Source organism: Ammospiza nelsoni, chromosome 5 (assembly GCF_027579445.1).
Source record: "Ammospiza nelsoni isolate bAmmNel1 chromosome 5, bAmmNel1.pri, whole genome shotgun sequence".
In the NCBI taxonomy this organism is placed as follows: domain Eukaryota; kingdom Metazoa; phylum Chordata; class Aves; order Passeriformes; family Passerellidae; genus Ammospiza; species Ammospiza nelsoni.
Window position 1 is genome coordinate 62,543,670 of NC_080637.1, and position 24,837 is coordinate 62,568,506.

At 37.7% G+C, this 24,837-nt stretch overlaps 1 protein-coding gene across 1 annotated transcript in view; it reads left to right on the plus strand.

The window, feature by feature from the left end:
• The window catches only part of MTPN (myotrophin), a 30,360-nt gene extending 9,370 nt beyond the window's left edge, over positions 1–20,990 (plus strand). Inside the window, exons 2-4 of the mRNA XM_059473378.1 lie at positions 12,107–12,220; positions 13,170–13,253; positions 17,748–20,990. Coding sequence (XP_059329361.1) covers positions 12,107–12,220; positions 13,170–13,253; positions 17,748–17,834 — 285 coding nt within the window. The 3' untranslated portion in view covers positions 17,835–20,990. The remainder of the gene's footprint in view (positions 1–12,106; positions 12,221–13,169; positions 13,254–17,747) is intronic.
• Positions 20,991–24,837: the final 3,847 nt, after the last annotated feature.

Here is a 24,837-nt window from a genome sequence, read left to right on the forward strand (position 1 = left end):
ATTTATATTTATTATTGTTGCAGGGGTTTTTACTTATTGTGTCTTTAGATCACGCAGAGAATTCAAGATACCAAGCTGGCATCTATTGAAACTGAAACCCAGCAGCTGGCGCCGTGTGTTTGCCTCAAAGGAAAACATCCACTTCCTGTTCATTCCTTGGACAACATGTCCTGAGCAGCTTAATGCAGAACTTGATGTGGGGCTCTTCCAGAAACTGAAAGTGTTTTAATTGGCGGTTAACACTCAATGCAGAATGCATGGCAATGGCTGGGATCCTTTGCTCAGCTGCTTAATTTTTGGAGCAGTTTCTGACATGTTAAGCTTGAAAAAAAAATTCCTTTTTGCAGGAACAGGTGTTGTTTTGTAGATTTTTCTGTTTTCATCGTGTCATCTGTTGTCAGTTTGCTGGTGGTTGAGTACTGAAACAGAATTAATGCTCTGATTCTGGTTTGTGTATGGTTGATGGCTCCTGTTTAGCAATTGTCTGGCACCCATGTGAGCTGGAATATCTTCTGCTTAGTGTACTCTTAGAATAGGTATCATGCAAATCACATCATCCAAAATACACTGGTAAAATATGAAGTCTGGCCAATCATTTTTGCAATAAAAAATCCAATCCCTTTAGGCCAGCTCAGTGTTGCCTATGAAAATGGACACTGCACCGTGTGCACTAGGTGCAGTGCCTAACACTGAACATTATGTCAACTTAAGGTATAAAGGCATTAGATTGATCTGCAGTTCTTTAGAATTAATGGTTAAAGGCTTTTATTTTTGTTTGTCCTCTCCATATCAGGGCTGACAGGTGAGTCCTGATGCAGTAACTAAAGCATTTGAACTTTAATTCTGAATTCTAACAATCTTTCTAAGCAGAGACAGTTTGGGAAGTGTCTAATCATTGGCTGCTTCAGTTCATCATCCAGAATAATTCATGCACTAACATTCATCAGTTAAAGGGTAATCTGAACAGAGAGCAATGATACCTTTCTCTGCAGCAGCTTATTCTGTCAGAACTATTTGCTGTCATTACTCTGAGCTGTTGCCTAGCTAAGAAACAAACTTATAAATGGAAGTTTTGGACCAAACTTATAAATGGAAATTCCTGGGAGCCAAGAGAAGCTGCACAACTGGGCCCTTCATTCCTGTTTCATCCCTTGCTAGTGCAAGTAGTGAGTGGATTGCATGATTTCTCACTCAAATCTTACACAGGTTAAGCATTTTTTGGCGGGGGGGGGGGAGAACAACTGTTTTCAATAACAGTGTTTGGCACATCTTTGAAGCTGGGATTGTAGCATGAGCTTCTAGAAGCTGTAGCTAGGAAACAGTTGGTTCATTGCTGTTCTACAGAACAACTCATGTATCAGGTTTGTTTGTCTCCCAAAATGCTGATACAACTGAAGCACAGATGGCTCAGTAGTTCAGTTTATTTAGCAGTTGTTTCTGGAATTGTATTCATTTGACTGAGACAAAGGACTTCAGATTGCATTTGATTATGGTGGATAAGCTAGATACTTGTTTACCACCAACAAAACCTGAAAAGTATGCTTGTTAAGCACCTTTTTGTTGGCTTAAGCCAGAATAATTGTAGCAGTGCTTTAAAAGCTTTTCAGAGTACTTTAGATATGATATCAAGACAGGCAAAATTCATCATCAGGTTCATCATTCATTTTCTTAACTTTCATAGACCAAGTATTGGTGTTATTATTAGCAATTAAGACTTCTCCTAAAGTAGAGAACTGCAAAGTAGATATCCATTTTTTACATGGACAGACATCTGTCTGCTCTGGTTGTACAACTTGCTACAACATGCCAGCTGGAGACACACACTATCCTCAGAACAGAAACCCCTTTTTGATAAACTGATGAGCATCTTTTAGGGGGAATGTTGTCCTGCAATTCTTTGAGTAGCCTTTTTTTCATATTTTTTTTAAACAGAAGCTCAGTTGGATATTGCAGGATAAACTAATAGTAAATACTAGAAATGAGTCCAGAAAAATAATGAAAATTTGATACTCATGTCTTCAGCCTCTTCCACAGGGATTTAACTTTCTGTGTTCAAGTTCCCTTCTCAGCATCTGTTAACTTGGATTTGGTTTTTGATCACTATCTCTACAGGATTTCTTGTGGATGTTTTTGCTATTTTTGTTTGTTTCAGTAAGATGTGATAAGGGGGAGGTGTTAAATCAGCTTGTCCCATATATTTCCCAAAGCATACAGGGTAGAAAGAAGACATCTGGGAGAAAATTCCTTTTTGCTTCAAGTTATAAAATTTAGAGGACGGGGAATAAAACACCCAGAGGAGTTGAAAAGATGTGATTAAATAATCAGTAGGAAGGCTTTGCTAATGCAGTCACACTCAGCTGTTAAACAAAAACCAACAAACTTCTAGGTTTTCTGAAGTTCTCCAAGTGCAAAGTGGTTATCCCACACAACAAATCTAGGTCATTTGCTTTGGATCAGTTGTCTGCAGGTAAGTGTTGTCCACTCAGGCTGCAGTTGGAGAACTCTGGAATGGTCGGAATATGCTGAACCACTGAGCAGCAATAGCTGTTGTCTCTGTGCAGGCTGAGTGATTTTTTTGTGTAGACTGAAAGTAAGTAATTTTTTAAAATATAGAGGATTCACATGAAAATTTGGATCTGGCACAAAATTTTTGCAGTTACAGGTGGGAACTGCCTACTTTCAGTTGCAGTGAGTTGATTTCCTTGGCTCTGGCAGGATCTTATTGCAAGTTTTTAACGGAAGAAATCAGCTTCAAAATCATAAACAATTCACAGCTTACAACATTAATCTTTTTACTTCCCTTTCTGCTCTTTGGCTTAACCCAGACTTTGAGTTACTGGTTATTTCACCAGGTTCCACTCTTGCTCTTGGTTGGAATATTTAGTGACTATAAGTGAAACATGGTCATTTTTCTTGTGAATCAGAAGATAGAGACAAGAAAACTTAAGACTAAATAAACTTGCTGGGCAGAAATGATAAAATACTCTTGCTTCTTCTTAGGCCTCATGCATTGTTTTAGAAGTTTTTTCAATAAAACAGGTTGAGTGGAAATGTGAAATTTATCTTTTCCATCTACTCTGTCCAGTTCTTAGGTCTGCAACCCTTGAGGCATCATATGGCAAGAGTTTTTTTCCATTTATAGGAAAAAAATGTACAGAAGTTTAAATTATAGATTGCACTGACTTATTTAGAGCTGATCATTTGAATTGTTCTTAGCTAAAACAGATGGGAATGTGAAATCAGCACACTGGACTAGTGTTATGATGAAATACACAAAAGCTTACATAAATTATTTCCTTGTCTAAAGTATTGGACTGGTGGTTCAGTTACCTTCAGATTTGTATTAAGGCAGATGATGTGAGGGTCTGTCTGCTGTATCAATGTAAAGCTGTTTCAGTTCCTGTCACTGTCCTGTCCAGATGCAGAAATTTAACCTCTCTACCCAGCAAAAACTGCTTCAGGCTGGTGCTCATTTCAGTTACCATAACAAAGTATTTAAAAGAAATTTTATAACCAGCTTGGAAGAAGAAATTAATTTATTTTGTCTGCTAGTCAAAGGTGTTTAGAGTAATGTTAATTTTACACTTGAAAGCAATATTTTTTTAGATACACCATGAAATGGATTCAGTAATTCATACCTAAAGTAATTTCCTATTGGTAATCTCCAGGGACTGGAGTGTGAAAGTGCTAGCATGGATTTTGGTTGGCTAAATCAGTTTGTCTTGGCAAGAATGAAAGCTACTTCATGAAAGTCAGTGCTGCTTTTTAGACTCTGAGGCTGTTCTGGACTGATGGAATGTTCTGGGGTCACTGAAGTGAAGGCCTAAAGGGCAGACCAGGTGACTCTTTTTGTGCAGCAAGCTGCTATTCTGTAATGCTGTCAGATTACTTCAGCATATTTTACAAAAATGCATCTCTTGGGTGTGTAGGTGTATTTCATTCCAGTTTGCAGTTAGGGTTGGCAGTGTGTGAATTGGTGCTTTAGGTGAGAACAAGGTTTCCAGAATGGAATCTGTACAGAATCCTTCCAGAGGCAAACTGAGGAGCAGGAAAACACTCTTGTTCAGGTCATATGGGAAATCTAGTACTTCTGCACATAAGCCCAAGGATTGTTTCAATAAAATTCCAATAAGTGAGAAAATTGGGGTAGTAGCAGTTGAGTCTTCATTGGTAAAACTCAGTCTGCTGAGTTGACTTTTTGTGTTTGAGCTCATAATCAGTTTTAGTTTATCTCAAATCTTCAAAGTTAATTGAAAACAGACTATTTGAGGTTCCAGTTCTGTGCTTGATCAACTGATTTGTGGAAGAAGAATTCAAAGGACGAAAGATACATTAAGTTCTGTTTCCATGATGAAAGGTCAGATTACTCTTTTCTGTGTTATTTCATAGAATCATAGAATGGTTGGGTTGGAAAGAACTTAAAACACCATCTAGCTCCAGCCTCCCTGACATAGACACAGACACCTTCCACTAGACCAGGCTGCTCAGAGCTCCATCCTCCCTGGCCCTGAAAACTTCCAGGGATGGGGCATCCACAGCCACCTGTTCCAGTGCCTCACCACCCCCTCAGTAAAGAATTTCCTCCTAATATCTCATCTAAATGTTTCCCAGAGCTGAACACAGCACTCCAGGCGAGTGAAGAGGGGCAGAACTGCCCTGCTGGCCCCATGGCTTTGGGGTCCAGGGTACATTTGGCTCTCAGGGATGTGTCAAAGCTTCTCATCCACCAACCACCCCCCAGTCCTTTTCCCCAGAGCAGCTCTCCATCCATTCTCTGCCCAGACTGTACCTGTGCTTAGCTCTACTTGTGCTGTTGGAATACAAATAAGATGGCACTGCAGCCTCTCTAAAGAGAAGAAGATCCTGCAGGGACCTTTCTTTAGAACTTGGAGCTCTCTTACATGAGAGCAGGAGAAATGCTGAGTGTTTTTCAATACTGCAGCTTGCATCTCGTGTCACATACTTTGAGGAATTTATAACAAATACTCTGAGTTACTGAGAAGGGGAAAGCAAAATGATCCACTGGAAGGAATCTAGAAACCTTGTACAAATATGCAGAGATGGAGGAGGTATGACAGCTGAAGTGCAATTGAAATTAGTTTGGAATCTGGAAGGCATAGGAAGATCTGTACCAACTGTTTTATGAAGTATAGGATCTACTGAAAAAATTATAAAAGCTTTTTTACCTCTAGTTTTATTGGTAGGTGAAGGATGCACAAGTTGATGTTATTAATTGTGGTACTTGGGTTTTTTGGGTTTTGTTGTTTGTTTTTGGGTTTTTTCCTTTTGGGAAGATTTTATAATTATCTTTAAGTGAAAAGGGCAGGATATAGAGAAGTTTGCTTAGCTGTGCACAGTGAAAGAGACAAAAGTTCCAGTTCAAATACAAGAAATTCTGATTAGGTGTAAGAGAAAAAATACTCCCTGTGAGGATGATCAAAATGAAAGTGCTTGTGCCTGGAGAACTTTTGGAATCCTCAGTCCTTGGAGGTCTGTGGAACTCAGCTGAGCAGCCTGATCTGATTGGACCTACATAAGAGCAAATGTTAGACTGCATAACCTCCAAAGTTCCCTTTCAGACTTAAATAGTCTGTAATGGCATGAGTCACTAGACTGACAAGCTTGTAGAATTAAACTCTCCTTATATTTTTAGATTATTAGTCAGATTTCAGAAGTGTGGTATTTAAGTTTTCCCTCATTTCCACCAGTGTTTATGACCCATGGATTAGATATATAAAAAACATCATGTTGTTTTTGCTGTTTGAGTATGGACTGAAGTTTGTGCTTGGCTGCCAATATTTCTGAGCTCAGTGTTATTTTAGAAATTGTAGAATTATTGACCTGTGTGTAGAAAATGGGTGTTTTTTTCATTTGTTTCTATGATATTGATTTTAGGGATTCTCAGTCAAGGTGTTTACATTTTCCTTACTAGAGATGTAACTTGGTTAGATGAGTCCCAGAGCTGCCATGTGGCAGCAGTAAACACTTGAAGACTCCAGGAACATACAACTGAAACAAACACAGGTTAAACAGTAAAGTGCTTTGGCTTATGTACTTAAAACACAACCATTTTGAGAATTTAAATAGAATGGCAAAAATAACTTAATGTATTTTCATTTTCAGAGTGTTTACCTGGTGTTTGTGGATTTTTGTGGAGTGGGAGAGTGGGGTTGTGGCTTTCTTTAAAAGTCTTTCCAGTGATGAATGAATCTGAAGAAAGTTATAGTAGAGAATGATGGAAGGGGCGTGAGCATGCTCAAGCTCGGAGAACATGAAATAGAGTGTTTGGGGAAGATTAAGTCATAATCAGTTCATCCACATACCCACTGTGGAAGTGCAAGATGGTTTTCTAAACTGTTTGAGTATATGGCTAATAATTTTTTCTACAGGTGTGATTTATCCAAGCTTGCTCTTCCTTCAGAAGACTAAGGAATAGATTGTTCTTAAGTGATTTCAGAGCTCAGTTATGTATGTTCCACTGCAAAATACAGCCAGCATAAACAAAGCCTGTGGAGAAAATAGTAAATATGAAGTTTTTGGTATTAGTATTTTCAATGTGCAGCAAAATAGTCAAAATATCTCATGCATAGGACTTAAACTTTTCTTCATAGAAAGAGGATTTTTTTACTCTTCCTCTTTCACACTGAGACAGCAAAGTTGTTGCTATGCTTAAAATGTCAGAGTTATCTAATACACTGTAAGGGTGGCCATCCCTTGTGCGCAAAGAGATGGAAGTAATGCAGCAGACTGTACAGTGAGTTATTTTCTTTCCTATTATAATGAAGACAGGAATTACACAGTAGCTCCTGCAAGAGGCTCCCCTGCCCTCTAAGGACATCAGACTGCATTTAGTCTGATTTCCTTCATTAAAACTGAAATGGAAGGAATGCATGAAAAGGGGAGATGCAGTTATTTTTGCATGATAAGCACAGATGGGGATGTGGAGTTGTTTCTAAATCTGAAAGAGCATTTTAATGCCATAAGTATTACAGGCACTGCTCTACTAATACAGTTAACCTATGCAATAGGATTTAATGAGGCCACAATTGTCAGTTTCTATTCCTGTGGTAGGACTGCAGTGCAAATCCCAGCTACTAATTGCTGGTGTGTTCAGATGCCAAGTCATGGAACAGTTGAAGGAAATGATCAAATAAATTCTCACACTGATTAGTTCCCTCACTGAATTCATCATTCAGCCACTGATTCTGGTGCAGGGGTGGGAAGGGTCAAACTTTGGCTGGAAGTAGCAAGGCTGTTGCTGCCACACAGGAGAAAAGCTGGTGCTAAAGGGAAGGGTGAGCTGTGGCATTTGTAGCCTGGCAGTAATGTTCTAGAACAACACTTCTGACAAACCACAGTGCTCACGTGAACACCTGGCTCAGGTTTGGTTTCAGTTCCTGTGCCACTGCAAAATAAGCCTGTGCTTGAAGCACCTGGAGTGTGCTACAGGGTTAGGTTTAACCTAGATTAGGTTAATGGTGAAATTTAACCTAGATTAGGTTAAACTTGAGTTTAGCTCATTTGATGCTTCTGAAACTGGCAGGAGCTGGGAAAAGAGGGAGTTTTCAGATAAAGGGAGACCAAAGCAGGCATTGAATACAGCCTTGTGTAATAAAGGCTGCAGAAAGGCAGGGGCAGTTGAAGGATGGAGTCAGTTAGGTGTGGTTATTTAATCTCCCTGGAAAATAATGAGCTTCAGAACATGTACTTTATGACTAAACTTGTTCATTTGCATGGAGCTGATGTCATAATGTGCATTAGGGACAGAGTCAGCAAACTCTGGTTCATTCTTTTAACAAGGGCTGCAAAAGAAAAAGTAATTAAATTTGGCACAACTTATTCAGGGCAGCTTGGCTGTCAGGATCTCCTCTCTGAGCTCAGAAAGAAAGAGGGGAGCATAAAAATGGGATTTGGGGGTGGGTACCCAAGAAAAGCACAGACACGTCCCCAGGGTGTGCAGGGATGGAACTTAAAAAGCCAAAGCCTTGACTAGAGGTAAAGAAAAGGACATGAGATGTAACAAGAGATTTAGTGTAGGTATATTGGCAAGAGAAGGTAAAGCAAGGAAAATGTGTGAGAGAGAGGGTAATGAAAGAATCAGGTTCAAGAATAACTATTTTTGACAGTAGTCACTTAAGAAATTAGTTAGAACAGATGTTTCTATGGATTAAATTGCTCCATTACAGAAAGTGGGTGATAGTTGCATTCATAGGGTGTGCTGTAATGATTCCTACTCTTAGTTACTTAAAAAGCAAAGTTCTTAAAAGTATTTGGAAGTGAGTTTCCAGTTTTTATTTTCTTGTCCTCCAGTGAAAAATTGAAAGGCATGTTTCAACTGACATTGATACCTTAAGATCTCCAAATTTAAAGTTCTTCTGTTAGCCATTTTAAGTGACTTTTTGAAATAGGGTATAAAAATCTTCTGTGTCATCTTGCTTAGTAATTCGAGGCTTTTCTTTACTCATAATCAGATTTTAATAGAGGGGATTAAAGCAGATACCTGGGAACTGATGTTTCATGGGTGTAACGTGTTTTTAGTGCTAATACATAGCTGGTGCCCTGGGTCTTTGATCTGAAAAGAAAAATGTGACCAATGTGGTTTATGGCAGACTTAGCCTTAAATGGCTGACTGAGTAAGTTCAGTGTATTCTGGAAGGTCATTATAGAGGTGATCATGTCTTCTCTTTTGCCTGGGCAAATTACTTTCTGAAGCTGTACAGAAATATTCGCACCATTGTTAGTGAATGTGTGGGTCTACACTAGAAAGTGAAAATAATCTTCTTTCAGGAGAAGCCTGACCTTTGACTGGAGCTACATTTTATTTTGAGGGTGATATGATTCCTTGATCCTGGCTTAATTTTATCTCCTCCAAATATACAGGTTAGCCTCCTTGCTGCTCTGTTAGACTCTAGAAAATGGCAGAAGTCCCATAAAACTTCCTTGAAGAATCATTCTGTCACTTTTGGCCTTGTGCACAGCAGATTTTGCTCCTGTGGGTGTAAAGGAAAAATTAAGGTCCATTTTTTCAGTTGCTGTGGATTCTGACCATGCGCCTCTGTAGGAGATGGTGATTTTTAGTATAAACCCTTCAGCAGCTTCATTTCAGCCCACCAATATATTGGTTGCTTTGCTGTCTCAGAGTTCTGTATTGAGAATCATCACCTCATAAGATTGCTGTTCATAACATTCTTTATGGCATGTTTGGCCAGTATTACTCAAAACCACACTAAATCTGGAAAACTTGATGCAGAGGTAATATTTTTCTTTGAGTCTTTACTTGTGTGCTGTTTCCTGCACCAACCTCTGACAGGGCCTGAGAGACCACTTCATCTCATCGTGTTGGTATAATCAGCCACACCTTCACCAGAGCTGTCTCATTTATGAGGCAGGGGCTCAAGTCTTTATCTTATGCCTAAAGATTTAGTTCCAACCCCCCTGCATGGCAGGGGCACCTTCCACAAGACCAGGTTGCTTAAAGCCCCATCCAGCCTGGCCCTGAGCAGGTGGATTGGGACTTGATACTTAAGTCAGCTTCAGTGTGTACTCCTCTACTGTGTAATGTGCCATTATAAAATATGCCCAAAAATGGAAATTAAAGATGAACTAAAGGTGAAATAAATGCTATTTTTACATTTTATTAATAGTACAATATATAGTTTATTTTCACACCCCAGTGGATTGTCTTGCACCCTTCTCTGGGTTTTCACACCTCACTTTGGAAAACACTGCTTGTCCTACAGAGAGATGCCCTAGGCAATATAAATAGGAGACCTAAAGACCTGAGAAAAATTACCTGTGAAGAGTCCTGCAAGTTTTTTTTTAATGTATATGTGTTGGTGACTGCATTTGAAACAAGTGGTTTTGCCGGAGTTTGATCCCTGCATGTTAAATGCATTGGTTTATCTTTCCTTCCTAATTCTGTATTTCTTGGACTGGGAGTAGGAAAGGCCAGTTAAAGCTTCATGACATTCAGTGGTTTGTTTTACAGTGGCTTTTCAAACCTGTGAAACAACTGGATGTTTGACTTGGTTTATTGCAGAATATAGGAGTTCTTGGTTTCATTTAATTTTTGTAACTTAGGTGATGTCTGTGTTCTGTTAATTCAGACTAAAATGTTCTGATGTTTGACTTGGAATATTAATGATACGTGTTCTCAGTCCCAATATTCAACACCATGTAATCTGTGTTTGAGACATTTTTATTTGCAAACCTTTTGCTAGGTACTCCCCTATAAACAAGTTTTCATCATCTTTATGGGTATCTTAAGAAACTAGGAGTTTGGATTTTTTTTTTTTCCTTCTGAAAGCTCATCATCCAGCAGGAATTTATTCCACTGCCAGCTTAGGGAGAGAACAGAGGAACTTTGTTTTATGTTTTAAAAACAAAAGAAAAATTACTATCGTATAAGCCAGTGAGCCAAATAACATTTATAAGCTTAAGAAAGTGAGAGCTTTGCTGGACTGTCCTAATCTTGAGAAGTGATGACTCTAACTGTCCTTTGGACTGTGAACTTTATGGCTTGACTATGTGCAGTCCCAGGAGTTAGCTTGCCTACCCTTCTCCCATGCTCCTTTACTTGCTGTGTTCTTGGCATGTGTCAGGCTTTACAAGCGTTTTTGGAAATTTCTTTTGGTTTGGGTTGGTTATTGTGTAGCTTTCATGTGGTTGGCTTCTCAAACCTGTGCACCCAATCCCTAATGTATCCGCAAACATGATGGGTTATGTAAATGCCAGTTGTTTTAAAATTATGGGAAGAGTCCATGTGCAAATAAAAGTATGGGTAGAGTTTAATGTTCAACATAAGTATATTGCTTCTTTATGTGCTTTCCCAGACTATTTATGTGCTCTTAGCCTACTTTGATCTGGGTGTTTTTTTTTTAATTGGGAACTTAATTGTCAATGAAATTCAGCAAATGAGAAACTACATCACAATACTATCTGCTACAAGGGTATATGATGAATAATTGAATATTCTGTTGAGAAGAGAGGAGAATAACGAGGTCATCTTGTTATTTGACTAGTAGTGTAAAACTCTGATTATGCAGAACATCAAAAGCAGAATAAGATTTCCTTCTGGCAATCTTCCCTTCCATTCTTAGAAGGGAAATAATGTCTAGAAGATGTATGTCAATCCCTCTATTCTGTGCATTTTCCAAAACTTTGGGACAGGAGTGGAGGAACTGCAGGGGCTCTACAGAGAAGTATGAATTGGTGCTTCTGATAATTTTTCTGTGGAGATACAGGGCTTGAGGTATGATGCAAAATTCAGCCACTTCCTAAAACACTAAGTTTCCCTGCACATAAGAACAAGAAGCCACTTACCACACAGCTTGTCTCTAGCTGGTTTCCAGTAACTTCTTGTCACTAAGGAAGGGCAGTAAATCAGTTTATCCTTAGTTGCACAACCCAAGGTGAGGAAACAAAGCTGATTAGGTACTCAGTAAATTAAATTTTGTTTACGCCTTAAGAGATGTCTCAATCCACTCGTATGAGAGGCATTAGAGTACAACTTCCTGTGGCCTGATCTGCTTGACTCTTCAGACTTGTTTGTATCATGTAGAATTGGCAAGTGCTATTTAAAAAACAGGGTGGACAGTTTCATAATTGGGTTTTAAATTATGGATGGCCTGGACTCACTTGCTGGTAGTTATGATGCTGACTTACTTCTATGCAGCTGGTTTGTCATTATGCAAAGCTCCAGTATTCATAGAAGCAGATAAAGGAACTTAGGCAGATAATTATGATCCTAGTTGTGGGGCAAGAGAAGCAAAATGAGCCAAGAGGAGCATTATGTACAAGCTCTAATGATTTTTTTTTTTTTTAATTGGTTTGGTTTTTTAAATCGAGTTACCTAGTGCACTTGTACCTTGTGTGCAGCGACACCTGAGATGCAGTACAGAACAAGGGATCAATGTTGTCTTATAGTCATAAGTGCAGATGTGAGGGAATAGAAATTGAACTACTTAATTTTCATTTTTCTTGGGCAGTGAGTGGAATATTTGGGCGGAACATTCTTCAGCATGCTTAAAGGTGTTGGATTTCTGTCAAGCTCTTCCTCTTGTGTTAACTCTAAAATTTTGCTGATGAGATTATGTTTATTTTAAAGGGTGAAGATGTCAACCGGACACTCGAAGGTGGGAGGAAGCCTCTTCACTATGCAGCAGACTGTGGCCAGCTTGAGATTCTGGAATTTTTGCTCTTGAAAGGAGCTGACATTAATGTACGTATTATTGTATTTGCAAATGGGTCCTAAAGTCTTCCCACACACACCAAAGAGATTGGTGTAAGTGCCTAAATGGTCACTGAATGATCTAAATCAGACTAAACAATTTGATGCATTTCAAAACATTTGAGAGGTGGGATTCTAGAGGTTAGAAGTTCACAGTTATGCTTATTAAATGTTTTAATTCTTTTTGGATACACTGAAAAAAGTGTGTCTCTTTTTTGGAGGCATTCTTTCTTATTTAAGACATTTTGCTGTAGCTTGACATGCATGGCTTCTTGTTTTGAAAAGATTTGACTAAGCTATATCAGCCCTCCAGAAGTTAAGTTCCTAAATACTTTAACCATACACCCCAAATGTTGACAAGCCTTAGAATGCTTGTCCAAAAGTTAACATGTACGACATCTTAGCTTTAGTTCATAACAAAAATGCCAGGATTTTGCTCCTGGATGTCTGGGAAGATTATCTCTTCCTTAGGAATTTTCCTAGCTGGGGAAGAGTTAAAAATAGCATTTCAGTTGTTCCATTTCTTACTCTTTCCAGGACTGGAGTTTAGAGAGAAGACAGCCAAAAGAATATTCCAGCCAAAACTGTTTTGTGAAGTGATGCTGCCTCTGAAATGGGAAAATTAGGAGTAGTGTTTTTAAATTGGGCAAAATTTGTCAGCTAAACTGCACAATTGGCCTAAAATTATGGACAAGCTTTGTGATACCTTGAAGTCTTGTGGAAGACATATCTTGCTATTACCTCTTTTTAAAATTATAACTTTCCTGTATTAAAAAAGAGGTAAAAATTCCTATGGAATGCATTTCTGGCTAATATTCTTAAATTTTTACTTCCTTACTGTTTTTTACTTCCTTGCTGATTAAAGAAAATTAAAAAGTTCTGTGAAACATTATAATGCTGTATGAAATTGTCCTTCAAGTAACTGTATCTCAATTTGCAGGCTCCAGACAAACACAATATCACACCACTCCTATCAGCAGTCTATGAGGGCCACGTTTCCTGTGTGAAATTGCTTCTGTCAAAGGTGAGATAGGAATGTTTTGAACAAGTTATCCATTAGCAAAGCATATTACTGGGATTTTTTTTTTTGCATTAAGATTATGATGCTCCAGATGATATATTCAGAGCATCAAACAGATGCTAAAACAGGGAGGGTACTCTGATCATGGTGAAAGATAATTGAAAGTTGAAGGATTTCTGTTGTGTAGCAAAAGTAACAGTGACCATAAGAGTACTGTGGGCTCCAGCTAAAGAGCAGAGCTGCAAATCAGTGAGGGGGGAAAAAATGCATTCCTTCAGTGGATTTGGCTTTGGCAGCTGTTTAAATGCTTCATGTGATGCAGTCTCTGCTGTGAAGTTGCTCAGAGGTGTGGTTTCCCTCGACTCTTGCCAGATGACCGAGAACCCATCTGGGTTGGCAGAGGGAGGGGAAATAACAGTAGTGAGCCAAGCTTTCTCTGTCCTACAGCTTGTAAATTTTGTCCTGAGGAGAATAAGCTTAATCTGTCTCTGTTTGCACTTCGATTTGTATTAGAAAAGTGATCAATTTTACCAAGCCAGTAGTTAATTCAAGCAATCTTTTTTCTCCATTCACATACACTCCTTCTTGATTACACTTAAATCATTTGGCCAAAGGAATTCTTTCCTTGTAATACTTTCATATGCCACTTCCAGGGTAAAGTTTTCCTTAACTGCCTTAATGCTGCATGAATTTCACTTAACTTTGATCTTGTCTGATACTACTTATGCTTTTTTGTAAACAAATGCAGTGACTCTTAATTTACAATTCAAATGGTGTGTCCAACTTGCTTGAATTTATTCTGAGGATTGATCCTTCATTTAGGATCGTCAAAAAATAAGGTATCCTTTATCCCATGTTGATTTATTTCCATTTCTGGTATGGAGGGTTTTCCAGCCTAGATTAGTTCAAATAATAAATTACATTCAGATTTCTTCATGCAGAGTTAAATGTTGATTGCTCCCATTTACATGGGCTAGCTGATAAAATATTTATAAACAGGAAGTTGGCTTATCAGCTCTGTCTGTTTGAGGCAGGGCTTATGTGTAGAGATTGTTCTGTCTCTTAGCACAGTTATTTTATGAACCTTGTTTAAACATTAGTTTAATCATGCCTTGTTTGTACCATAGTCATATGTTCTTTGGTAGCAGATACCTGGGAATCAGGAGTCAGCCCTTACTGAAAGATCTGAAAATTCCTGACTGTTTAATGTTCTTCCCAGTTACTCAGCCAAATTCTCCATTGCTTTTTGTGGTGAATGGACTGTGGAGGTGTTGGAAACCTTTTATGTGAGACTCTCAAGCTACTGAAGGGAGGAGGAGGAGTATTTCAAGAAATGGTTCAGACATTGATCCCTGGTTTTCTTTAATAATTTGGTGTTTGATTTGTAATGTAAAAAGTTTTGATTTTTTTAGTGTCAGAGAAGCCAATATGTTAAAATAGACAATTAACAGTTTTGAAAGCTTAGAGAATGAGGGCTATTGCATAGGATGCAACAAACTTCATCCATTTGTTCAACTTCCAAAATAGTTCTGCTTTTGTTTTACAAGAAATATCCTGTTAAGCTGGGCAGTTTAGCCCCTTTTTTCTTCTCTGACAGTGGCAAAAGGAAGAGCTGTGAGTATGACCACATCTGCTCACTCATTTCCCTCATTCATGGTTGCTGTACTGGGGATTTCAGAGGTGCATACATCTGTCCCCTGTTCAGGAATGTTGGCAGATCTGTTGGCCATGACTTCATCCATGTACTTGTTGAACAAGAAGACATCTGCCTCTGTTGTGTCATCTGGCAACTCTTTTTAGCAGTTTGCTGCTTGCTGTGTAAACCAGTCTTCTCCCAGCTTCGTTTAGTGCCCCCAGTTCTGGTTTCACAGTTTGGTGGGAGCTCAGCTCTCATCATGGCTTCTGTCCTTGTTGCTTTGGGTTTTTTCCAGAGCTGCAGCTGGAGCCAAGTAGCTCATGTGTGGCTCTCAGAGCCTGTTTAACATTTGTGCTTTGCCTGCTGACTTAAGTGGGCAAACATCCTTGTTTGTTATTACCCTGCCCAGGAGAGAGGGTTTATATTTATTTGTGTATGTGTATTTTCAGAGTAGAACATAACACAAATATTAGGAACTTTTTACTTTGGGGAAGTGGAGAATACTATGAAATCATTGTACTTCCATGAGTTTTTTAATAAAGTTGCTTCCAGGCAGTGTTGTACTTCTACAAATTAAAGTCCTCTTGACCTGACCTTTATTGTTTCCTTCTCTTTTTATTGAATGTAGGCAGGAGTCTTTCTGTCTAGCTAATGGCCAATTTTCTAAATTTATTAGTACTGAGTTTAATAAACGGTGTCCTCCTTAGGTAGTCATGACCCTCTTATCCTACATTCAATAAAGCTGGTTTAGAAACACAGGTCTTGAATGTCAATAATTCTTCTGAAGTATTTTTCTGAGGGGGGAGAGCAGTCCTATGTTAAGATTAAAACCTCTCTTTATTCTTCAAAGTTACCCCAGTTAACTGTTATCTTTGGTACCCTAAGTGCTGGTACATTGGTGGAGAGTTTTATGAATTAAAGTTCTTTAAATTCTGTCAGGTCAATTATTCGATAGTTCCATTTTTCTTCAAATCAGGATTTTCCATCAATGAACAGCTTTGAAGCCTTCTTGATTTCCACGCAGATTTTAATCTGAGTGCTGTCTAAACAGTAGAAATAATCAACACCTGCAGAAGAAGCTATTTGTACTCTTATTTGCCTTTCTTTTCCCTGGACAACTAAGATTACAAGTGTTGTATACCTGCTAAATCTCTTGGGGTTCTCTTAGGGGAAAAATAAATGTTTTACAAGCCGTGTTCCCATGGTTTCAGCCCAAGTGTGTCTTTGCAGTAACCAAACTGTCATTTGTTGGGAACAGGCTAATTCAGCTCATGTTCATATGCCAGAGAACTGCAACATCCTTGTACTGTTTGGGCCAAGGATGTTACATAGTGATAGGAGAGACAAAATACTAAAAATTGCTCCTGTCACTGGAGTGAGCTCAATGCATCTCTTGCACTGAGAGTCTCTAGGGGCCACAAGGAAGATGAGCAGCTCCAAGAGGATCAGTTCAGCCAGTGGACCACAAGACTGGCAGTGCTGCCATAAAAACCACTGCAAAACCATCTTTTTCAAATGGCAGGTTGAGTACATTCAAGTAAAGAGTGTACAAATTTCAGAGAGGGAAATATGCTGCATTGTGAAAAGTAGCATTGGTAGCACATCACAGTGGGATCAGATCCAGTTTATTAGACTGTTAGAGAAGTTTAGGGAACTGAGAGTTGTCTTGGGAACAGACATGGTATTATGTATGGAAGTTCAGTGGGGATTTGTGTGTTTAATTAGTGAAGAAACTATGGAAATTCTAGGTACGTTATGTCCTTAAACTCTTCAGTGTCCTTAATAGTAACTAACAATCTTCCTTGTAATTGAGAAGGGATTTGTACCTACTCTGTGGAGAGCTTATGCATAAACTGAAGACAAGCCTCTGCTGTACACACTTTTGACAAAATGTGTTTGTACCCAAAGTGTTTTTCCTGTCATTTTCAAGTGAGATTTGCATATCATCTTGCAGAGTTGTTCTGAAATCAGTCCTGTGATCTCTAATAACTTTTGTCCCCTTATTTAGCTACCCTGTTTACAGTTTAGCCTGTTTTCCCTTTCATGAATGTGATTACACAGTGCTCAAAGCAAACATGACTAGTTAATCACTCTGTTTCCCTTCTTTTGTTCTCCTCCCATAAATCTGGCACAGTGCTTGTGCTTACTTGCAGCAGTTTATTCTAATTCTTTGATTTATCCAGTTGGTGCATTATCCTCCAATTTATCCACTTGGTGCATTATCCTTCATTTTCCTGTTGCCTCCCTGTTCTGTTTGGTTGCCTTTTAAGTGTAGATGTAACTCTTTCAAAACAAACCTGAGCGGTTTTGGACTTGGAATGATTTTGTGGTGGTGTTTTTGTGATATATCAATAAGGACTTTTTTTTCAGAATGGAAGAGAAGCACGATCCTTGATGAGTGTGGTCATTTTATGACATAGAACTAATATAGTATGATTTGTTAGTAAATCAGTTCTTTCAGGTATTACCTGTGTAATTTAGCATGTGAGAGCTTCTTGCACTGTAGATTTTGTAGAAGTGTGTAACACTGAATTTTTGCTTTTGTAAGAGTAGTAGTTGCTGGAAATAAGAAATGCATCTAAGATTAACTGATAATTTGTTTGACTTGCAACTTTCTGTGTAACAAAAATTGTGGCTTTTTTCCTTATTTTTAAATGACCAAGTTGGAAACTCAGATTAGCTGCATGCTGAAAAGTTCTGTACATAAATCTTGTCTGGTTGGTTTCTGAATGAAAACAAGGCACTGCAGTGAAAAGCTGTATGTAATCAATATAATGATTCAAATTTTGTATCTTTTGACACAATTTGTACTGATTTAGCCTGGCTTTATGAACTGACAGTCCTTCCCATTGTGTTTCCAGGGTGCTGATAAGAGTGTGAAAGGCCCAGATGGACTAACTGCCTTTGAAGCCACTGACAACCAGGCAATCAAGACTCTTCTTCAGTGATGGATGGACTGATATCTTAAATGTCTCTCCTGTGGCCTCACACTGCTGCCTGTCTGTCACTCTTTGCATCTTCCAGCTTCTTCAGCTAAATACTTTGGGGGGAGGGAAATTCTTTATGAGTTAGTTAGGGGCTTCTATCAAAGATAATCGGGTTGGAGAGGGTTGAAAAGTATTATGAGCAGTGTCCCTCTAGGACTTCTTTCCAGTGCACAATCTCTTCCCATTTCTAGTGAAAATGGAAGAAGGAAGACAGATCATGCTGAATATTTGGCTTGTAAGCCTCCTAGATTAGTACTAAGATTTTTTAGATGGATGGAAGTACTTCCTTTAGATGGAAGTACTGTGCTATGTACCTGAAACTAATTGTGAAGGGGACAATAGTCCCATGCTCCTAGTGTCTGCCATAATCTGAAGTGTAGTAATTTAGGTGGCTGGGTTGCTCTTCTCTCTTCTCTCTCACTGGGTAGCTTTATTCTTCTTCTGCCTAAAGCTTTTGTTGCAGTTTTGAGGACTTTTGATACTAGTTATTGGAGCTGTTCTTTATATTGACTAATTGGATGTCACACTAATGTTTTCTGACTCTTGAGCAAACCAAGAAAGACCAGCTGAGGCATGGTGGTGTTACACTCCGTAATATCTGCCAAGGTACTTTTGGATGCTTGAATTTGAAGGCTTTCTATCCCATATTTGTTTCAGTCCAGGACAGACATTTTAAGTAACTACTTTTGAGAGAGACATCAAAATTTCACTGTAGTTTTTTTTCCAAAAGGAATGTAAGATGAAATTTCTTTACTCACCACATCAGCATAAAATTCCTGGACACGTGTGAAAGCTCCAGGCTGTTTGGTACACAAGGATAATCAAGGCAAATGTGGAAAATGAACAGTAGTTATTTAGCCATTCAGATCAGCTGAATATTGTTGCTAAACTTTTCTGGTAAACATAGAACCTTTCTAAGTTCAGATGTAGAAGCAGGAAGATGTACAAGCAGAAGTCTTAACTTGCTCTAACTACTACAGAATTTTTTTAAACTGTGCATATCTTCAAATGAGTGTTTCATTGTCAAATGGACGAACCTCTTAAATTCCATTAAGGCATGAGGCTTGTTCTGGAAGCTCCCAGTGTGACCATATCACATTAACCATTGACTTTTAGATAAGATTTACTATACTAGTATGACAGTCTTGAACATTGATGGGAAGGTATTCAATGATGTTGTAGGCACTCCTGTCACACCTTGTGGTCCTCAGGAATATCTGAGCTGCTGGCTTTCATCCTGAAAACTTTCATTAGACTCCTGGTTCACTTAAAACTGAGTAACAGGCTCTATTCCACAAACTCTACATCTTCCTCTCTCTTGAAATACAGATTTCAAACTTTCTGGTAACAAACAGAGTACAGAAAAACAAATGTATATAATATAACTTCTCATGAATTCTTTTAAAAAATAGCTGATATTATTTTGGTATCACTGTTGAGAGGATATATAGAAGTAGACTGGTGACTACCACTCGTATTTAATGGAGATTTAGTTTTACTTGAATAAACTTGCATATTAGGATTGAATGTCTCGGATATGAAATGCATTGCATTGAGAGTGTAAAGTGAGAGCAGGAACTGATTTACATCTACACATAGCAAAGGAAAAGCAGTGGAGAAAACAATCAACTCTGGCCATAAACTGCACAGTGCAATTACTCTGTTTCTTGGAGATAGATGGCAAGGAAGAACAGAAGGTTGGAAATCAGTAATAAATCAATTGATGAACTGCTGATAAAAGAACAAGAATATTTGGTGAACAATGCTTTTGATAACTATTTATAAGAGGACTCTTTAATCTTATCTCTGATCAGTGCTGGATTGTCATGTCATTGTAATAGTGTGAACACAGACTATAGGTTTAACTCTTCATTCAGCTATGAAAGTAACAATCTTTGGCATCAATTTGCCTCCATATTATGCTATTAAATACTTAGCTATTCAAATACTAGTCTAGAAAACTGCAATCTGTTTTTACGTGGAGAACTTGATTATTCAAGTTTTTTGTGTTGATTAGTATCAAGTTGTCTGGCCATAGTGGTTTTGTATTTTTGTTTTTTTTTTTTTCTTCTTCTGTATTCTTTCCTGCCCTTCCCTTTAACTCTCATTTAAGTGAGCAAAGAAACACCATCTTTGTACTAACTCTTCTGGAGATTCACTGAGGCAATTTTGCCTCCCTTTTTCTACAATTATGGGGACACCTTATTTTTTCTTACTTCACCCTGGGGGGGAAAAAGAAGCAAACAGACTTCAGTGAGTCAAGTGTTAATTTGGCTGTAATATATACCCAAGCTGCCTTTTGAGAGAGTTAAAAAGATGGCATTTAATGTTTTAATGTTTGGCTTTTAAAGAAGAAATACTTTTATGCTTTTTGCACTACATAACAGGTGTTTAATCATTTTGCCCAGGATTAAAAAAAAAAAAAAGGTAAAAACAAAAGCTTATACATTTGTAATTGTCTCAAGACTGGGCTTGTTCATTTGTTTCTTTCTTGTTAGCTATTTTGTGAAAAATAATGGGTGGCTTCCTCTATCTTTGAGTAGGTCCTAACTAGATAAAAATACCAAACTGTAAATTATTTTTCATTCTATAAACAGAATTTAAATACTTTGTCAGACTGGAATTGCATATACTTGGAAATCCACTCTGTTCTTAAACCTTTTCCTTTGAAATTTTGCTGAATAAGTTATAAACTTAAGTATATTTTCAATTTTGTACCCTCTGCTCCCTTTTTCTTACAGGGAGCAAATGAGAAAAGGAGTACAATAGTTAAATGGAACTGAACATAACATTGATTATTTGTAGAAGAGGCTGGCAAGAAGAGAGTGTCCTAGGTCAAGCAATTGCAGTGTTGCATGCAAAATTTCAAAACAAACTTGTCTTAATTATATTTTGTAAATGGATAAACAATCATCTTTCTACGCAGTGACAGAAGAAAAATTAGTGCTCTGTGCATTTTGATATTTGACTTTCTCTTTTCACCATTGTTAACTGTTTTGACACAGTTGGGTTCATCATTATCATGGTTCATAGACATCAGAATGCTAAATGATACTGTATTTTTAAGTTTGTGTTGCAAGAATGAATGGAATAAACTTGAATTGTGCGATATGAGAATTTGGAGTTTCATTTCTTTTTCTATTCCTGTGTTTTATTAACCTCAGGCTACAACTTTTTATTTGCCTCAAAGGGATCTAAGTTCCAGCTCACATGTACAGTGATTAAACTGTTTAGCTGCTGCTTATAAGAAACATGGAATGGAAGCTGCTTTGAAAACTAAATATATAATGTTCTTTTTGGTTGTTTTAGGGGGTTTTAAAGTACACTCATTTAAAGGGGTTTTGATAATTTTTGTGGCCTTGTAGTCTTGCTTTTCCTGTTTAAATGGTTAAGGTTGAAGATCTTCTATTCATGTTAAATTCTAAGAGACAGTCTGTACAGAGAGGAATGTTCCTTCTATTACCTGTGAAGACTGAAGCAAATTGCTTTCTCCTTCATCAAAGAAATTGAAAACAGTTATTAACAGAAATCGCAGCTGTGAAGTATGAATAAAATTGTATAGAAATGTTTATTCATTATTCTTGTGACATCTTTGCAGTGACTTTGTCAGGACTTCCTTTTTTAACTTTGCTTGTCAGTAGAGATTTGACTCTAATTGCCTGAAGTGTTTGATATGATTTATTTTTAAATAGACACTTATAAAGAAAAGTACAGGAAGATGTGTCAAAGTAGAAGAACTATAAATATCAAAAAAATATTTCAAAATAAATTAAATTTTTCTGGTTTTCTCTGCTAAACTTTGAAAAGTTTACAGAACTTCTCTTGCTGTAGGCACAACCTTACAGTCAAATATTGGAGAGAACAAGAGTGTGTTCACTCTGAATACCAAAGCAGTTCAAATGTAATGGCCAATGGCAACTGATGTGTGTGGGCTTCAGTTCTTGTGTTCATATTACTGATTCTTTGTTCTGTGAGTGTTTTTGGTGTGACTTTGGGGCTTTTTTTAATGGGCAGTTTTTCTACAGGAGGAATATTCTCAGTTCAAAATGCAGATTTCTTTCACTTCCATTCCTCAGTGACTGGCAAACCAAATTCATCTATGCAGGTAAAGAGTCTCTAATATTTATCTGTCTATGGCTGGTCTTTTGAAAGAGAATGGTTTCCCATGCAAAAGGATGTTGGGCCATGAAAAGAGTTTTTTTCAATTGCACCACTTGATTGTTTCTCTCAGTTTGGAGAACACTATACTCTCAGAGCTCTCCTCAAAATATTTATGTTTTTTCTCATGATGTGACATCTGGAAACAGCTTTCAACTCTAAGCTATGCCATAAACTTCCTAGATGAGTGTTTGAAAAGCACTTGGTTTCATGCAGTGCCTTCAGAGTCCTCAAACCCATGCAATTTCTGTTTGCTTGGAAGTAAATGAACATTTTTTCCTAGGATGAGGGCTCTTCTCTTCCCACCTTAGCAGTCAAAACAATGTTTTCTAATTTTAAACCTGGAAGTGTTGCATTCAAATACCATTGCTTGCTATCGTGACCTAATGTTGTTTTGGAGAGCCTTCTTTTAAATAGAAATCCCGGAGTCTCTTGTGTCTTCACTCTTCAGGTGGTGTTGGGAGAACACCTGAGTGCACCTCTCCACTCTCCCATGTCCTGAATGTCTCTGGGGTGGGTGCACTGCAGGCTGCCACAGAACACAGGATTCTTCTGTGCTTTTCAGTCACTCCTTGTTTACTACACAATTTTGCAACGTTTCAAAATTAAGAATAGAGGCTTTCATGCACTGAGGTTCATCTCGTGGCCATTCAAGTTAAGAGGCAGGACAGTGTGCCAAAACCACAACAGACTGCATGTCTCAATCCGTTTATCAAAATTAATTAAAGGAAAATTTATTTCAGTTCTCTCAAGCTGAACATAAATTTGAAGGGTCCAAAACTCAGCCTCAAAAATAGTTTCTTGGCTGGCGAGCTCAATTTTGGTGCATATATTAAATAATTCACTTCTGAAACATTTCTTTCTGTGTGTTTCATATTATTTTTCCTCTAAATGAAAGTAATTCCTCATTGCATTTGAAAGAACATTCAGTTTGTTCAACTTAAGCTTTTGTCACAAAATAAACAAGATCTAGTTTGGATTAATGTTTTAACTCTTGTCTGAAAAGTATTTGGAGGTGGGAAGTCTTGAAAAGTATGTAACTCTTCATGGAAGTTATGCTTCCTCTTTCCTTTTGAAATGCACTTTTAATTAAGATATGTAGCCTTTTGTTTTGAGTAGCAGCCTCTTGTGACCATGTCCAGCCACCTTTTTCTTTTTTCTTTAATTATTCTTTTTATTTATTCTTGTATTATTTTCAGTGGAAAACTAAGAGATCTGTTTGATTGACACAAAATATCTTGTTGGTTGGTTGTTGCCAACTTCTCAGTGCAGCCACCAAACCAGATCTATGACAAATAAATTTTGGTTTTACATTCCAGAAGTCTTTCTCAAAGTTCATTCTCCTTACTTATAAATATTTTGATGAGCTTTTTGTTGCAACACTATTTTAAAGAGTTTTTAATTGCTCTTTTTGAAGCAATAATTTCACCTTTTACAACAAAAAATTATCTTCTACAATATTTTGGCAAAAAAACCAAAAAAAATTAGCCTGTGAGTATCTGTTATACAAGAACATTAGTGCTGAAGGATCAATACTTTTGATAGATTGCTATGAACAATTACTGCTGCACCCCCTACCATAGATAAATCTGGGACAGTTTTTGAGATATTGGTGAGCTGCCACTAGAACTGGGATCAATACAACAGCAGCTGGTTTTTGGTTTTGGTTTTTTTTGTGACTGTGCGCATGATGCATTAGTGTGTAACTCTGAACTTCATATAAAGTGCTAGCAAGTTCTCTTCACAGTTTAGTCAGACCAAACAATCCTTTTCCATCCTATATGTAAATGGACTAAAACTTATAAAAGTGTCAAAACTTGGGACCGTCTTGGATGGAGCCATTGCTGGGCTCTTGTACTGCCCAAGGTGTATCCTTGGAAGGCTTTTTAATAAATAACTACTTTATTCCTGTAACACTGTCCAGCTTCTGTTCTAGGTAGCCTCTCTAGGCATCACACAGACTTCTCTGTATTTCAGTTATCGACTTCTTTCCTTCTCTTTTGTTCACTTAAGGTGTAAGCTGATGGGAGGATTATCTCTCAGGTCTTGATACACCTAAAAGGGTTTCTTAGTGCAATTTGCAGTCACTATCAGTAATGTTCTCAGAAGCACAGAAGAGCGCATTTAGAGATGAGACAGATGGAGGAAACACACACAAATTTCTAGTGTCAGAGGCTAAAAACATAAGAACAAGACCTGGAATTATAAATTAATGAAATTGCTGGAGGTAGCTCTACATTTAAATATTTACAGAGCCATATTAAACAGTAACTTGAAAAGAATAAATCCAGCCTACAGCAATGAGGCTGCATAACCTGTACACTTAATAAGGAGGTGTAACCCTTCTGAGGCTGTGTTCTCACTATAAAAAGCTGAATATATATTGGCCATCCTTTCTTTAAAAAAATAGGAGCCCAAGAGGAACTAGAGTTTGGCTTTGCAGGATTTTAAAATATTGCACCAATGAACAAGGCAGGCAAGTGAAGGATAAAAAATAAGATCCCTTAGCGACTGAGTAGTTTTTCACAGACCAGTTTCTATTTCAGGCTGATTTCTTCACAGTTTCTATTGGAGACTAAATGCTTTTCAGTAACAATTATAAGCCAAGTTTATAAAAATCTGAGCTGTAGATTAGGGAGTTGGAGGGCAGTACATGCTGAAGTAAGGCAAAGAAAGGTGTATTGCATTCAGGTTTTGTGTTTGACAAATCTGAGCACCTGCTAATTTAATGAATAAGAATTTTTTTGTGCATCTGTGAGATATAATCTAATTAATTAAAATGGTTGTCTTTTGTTATATTTTGAGT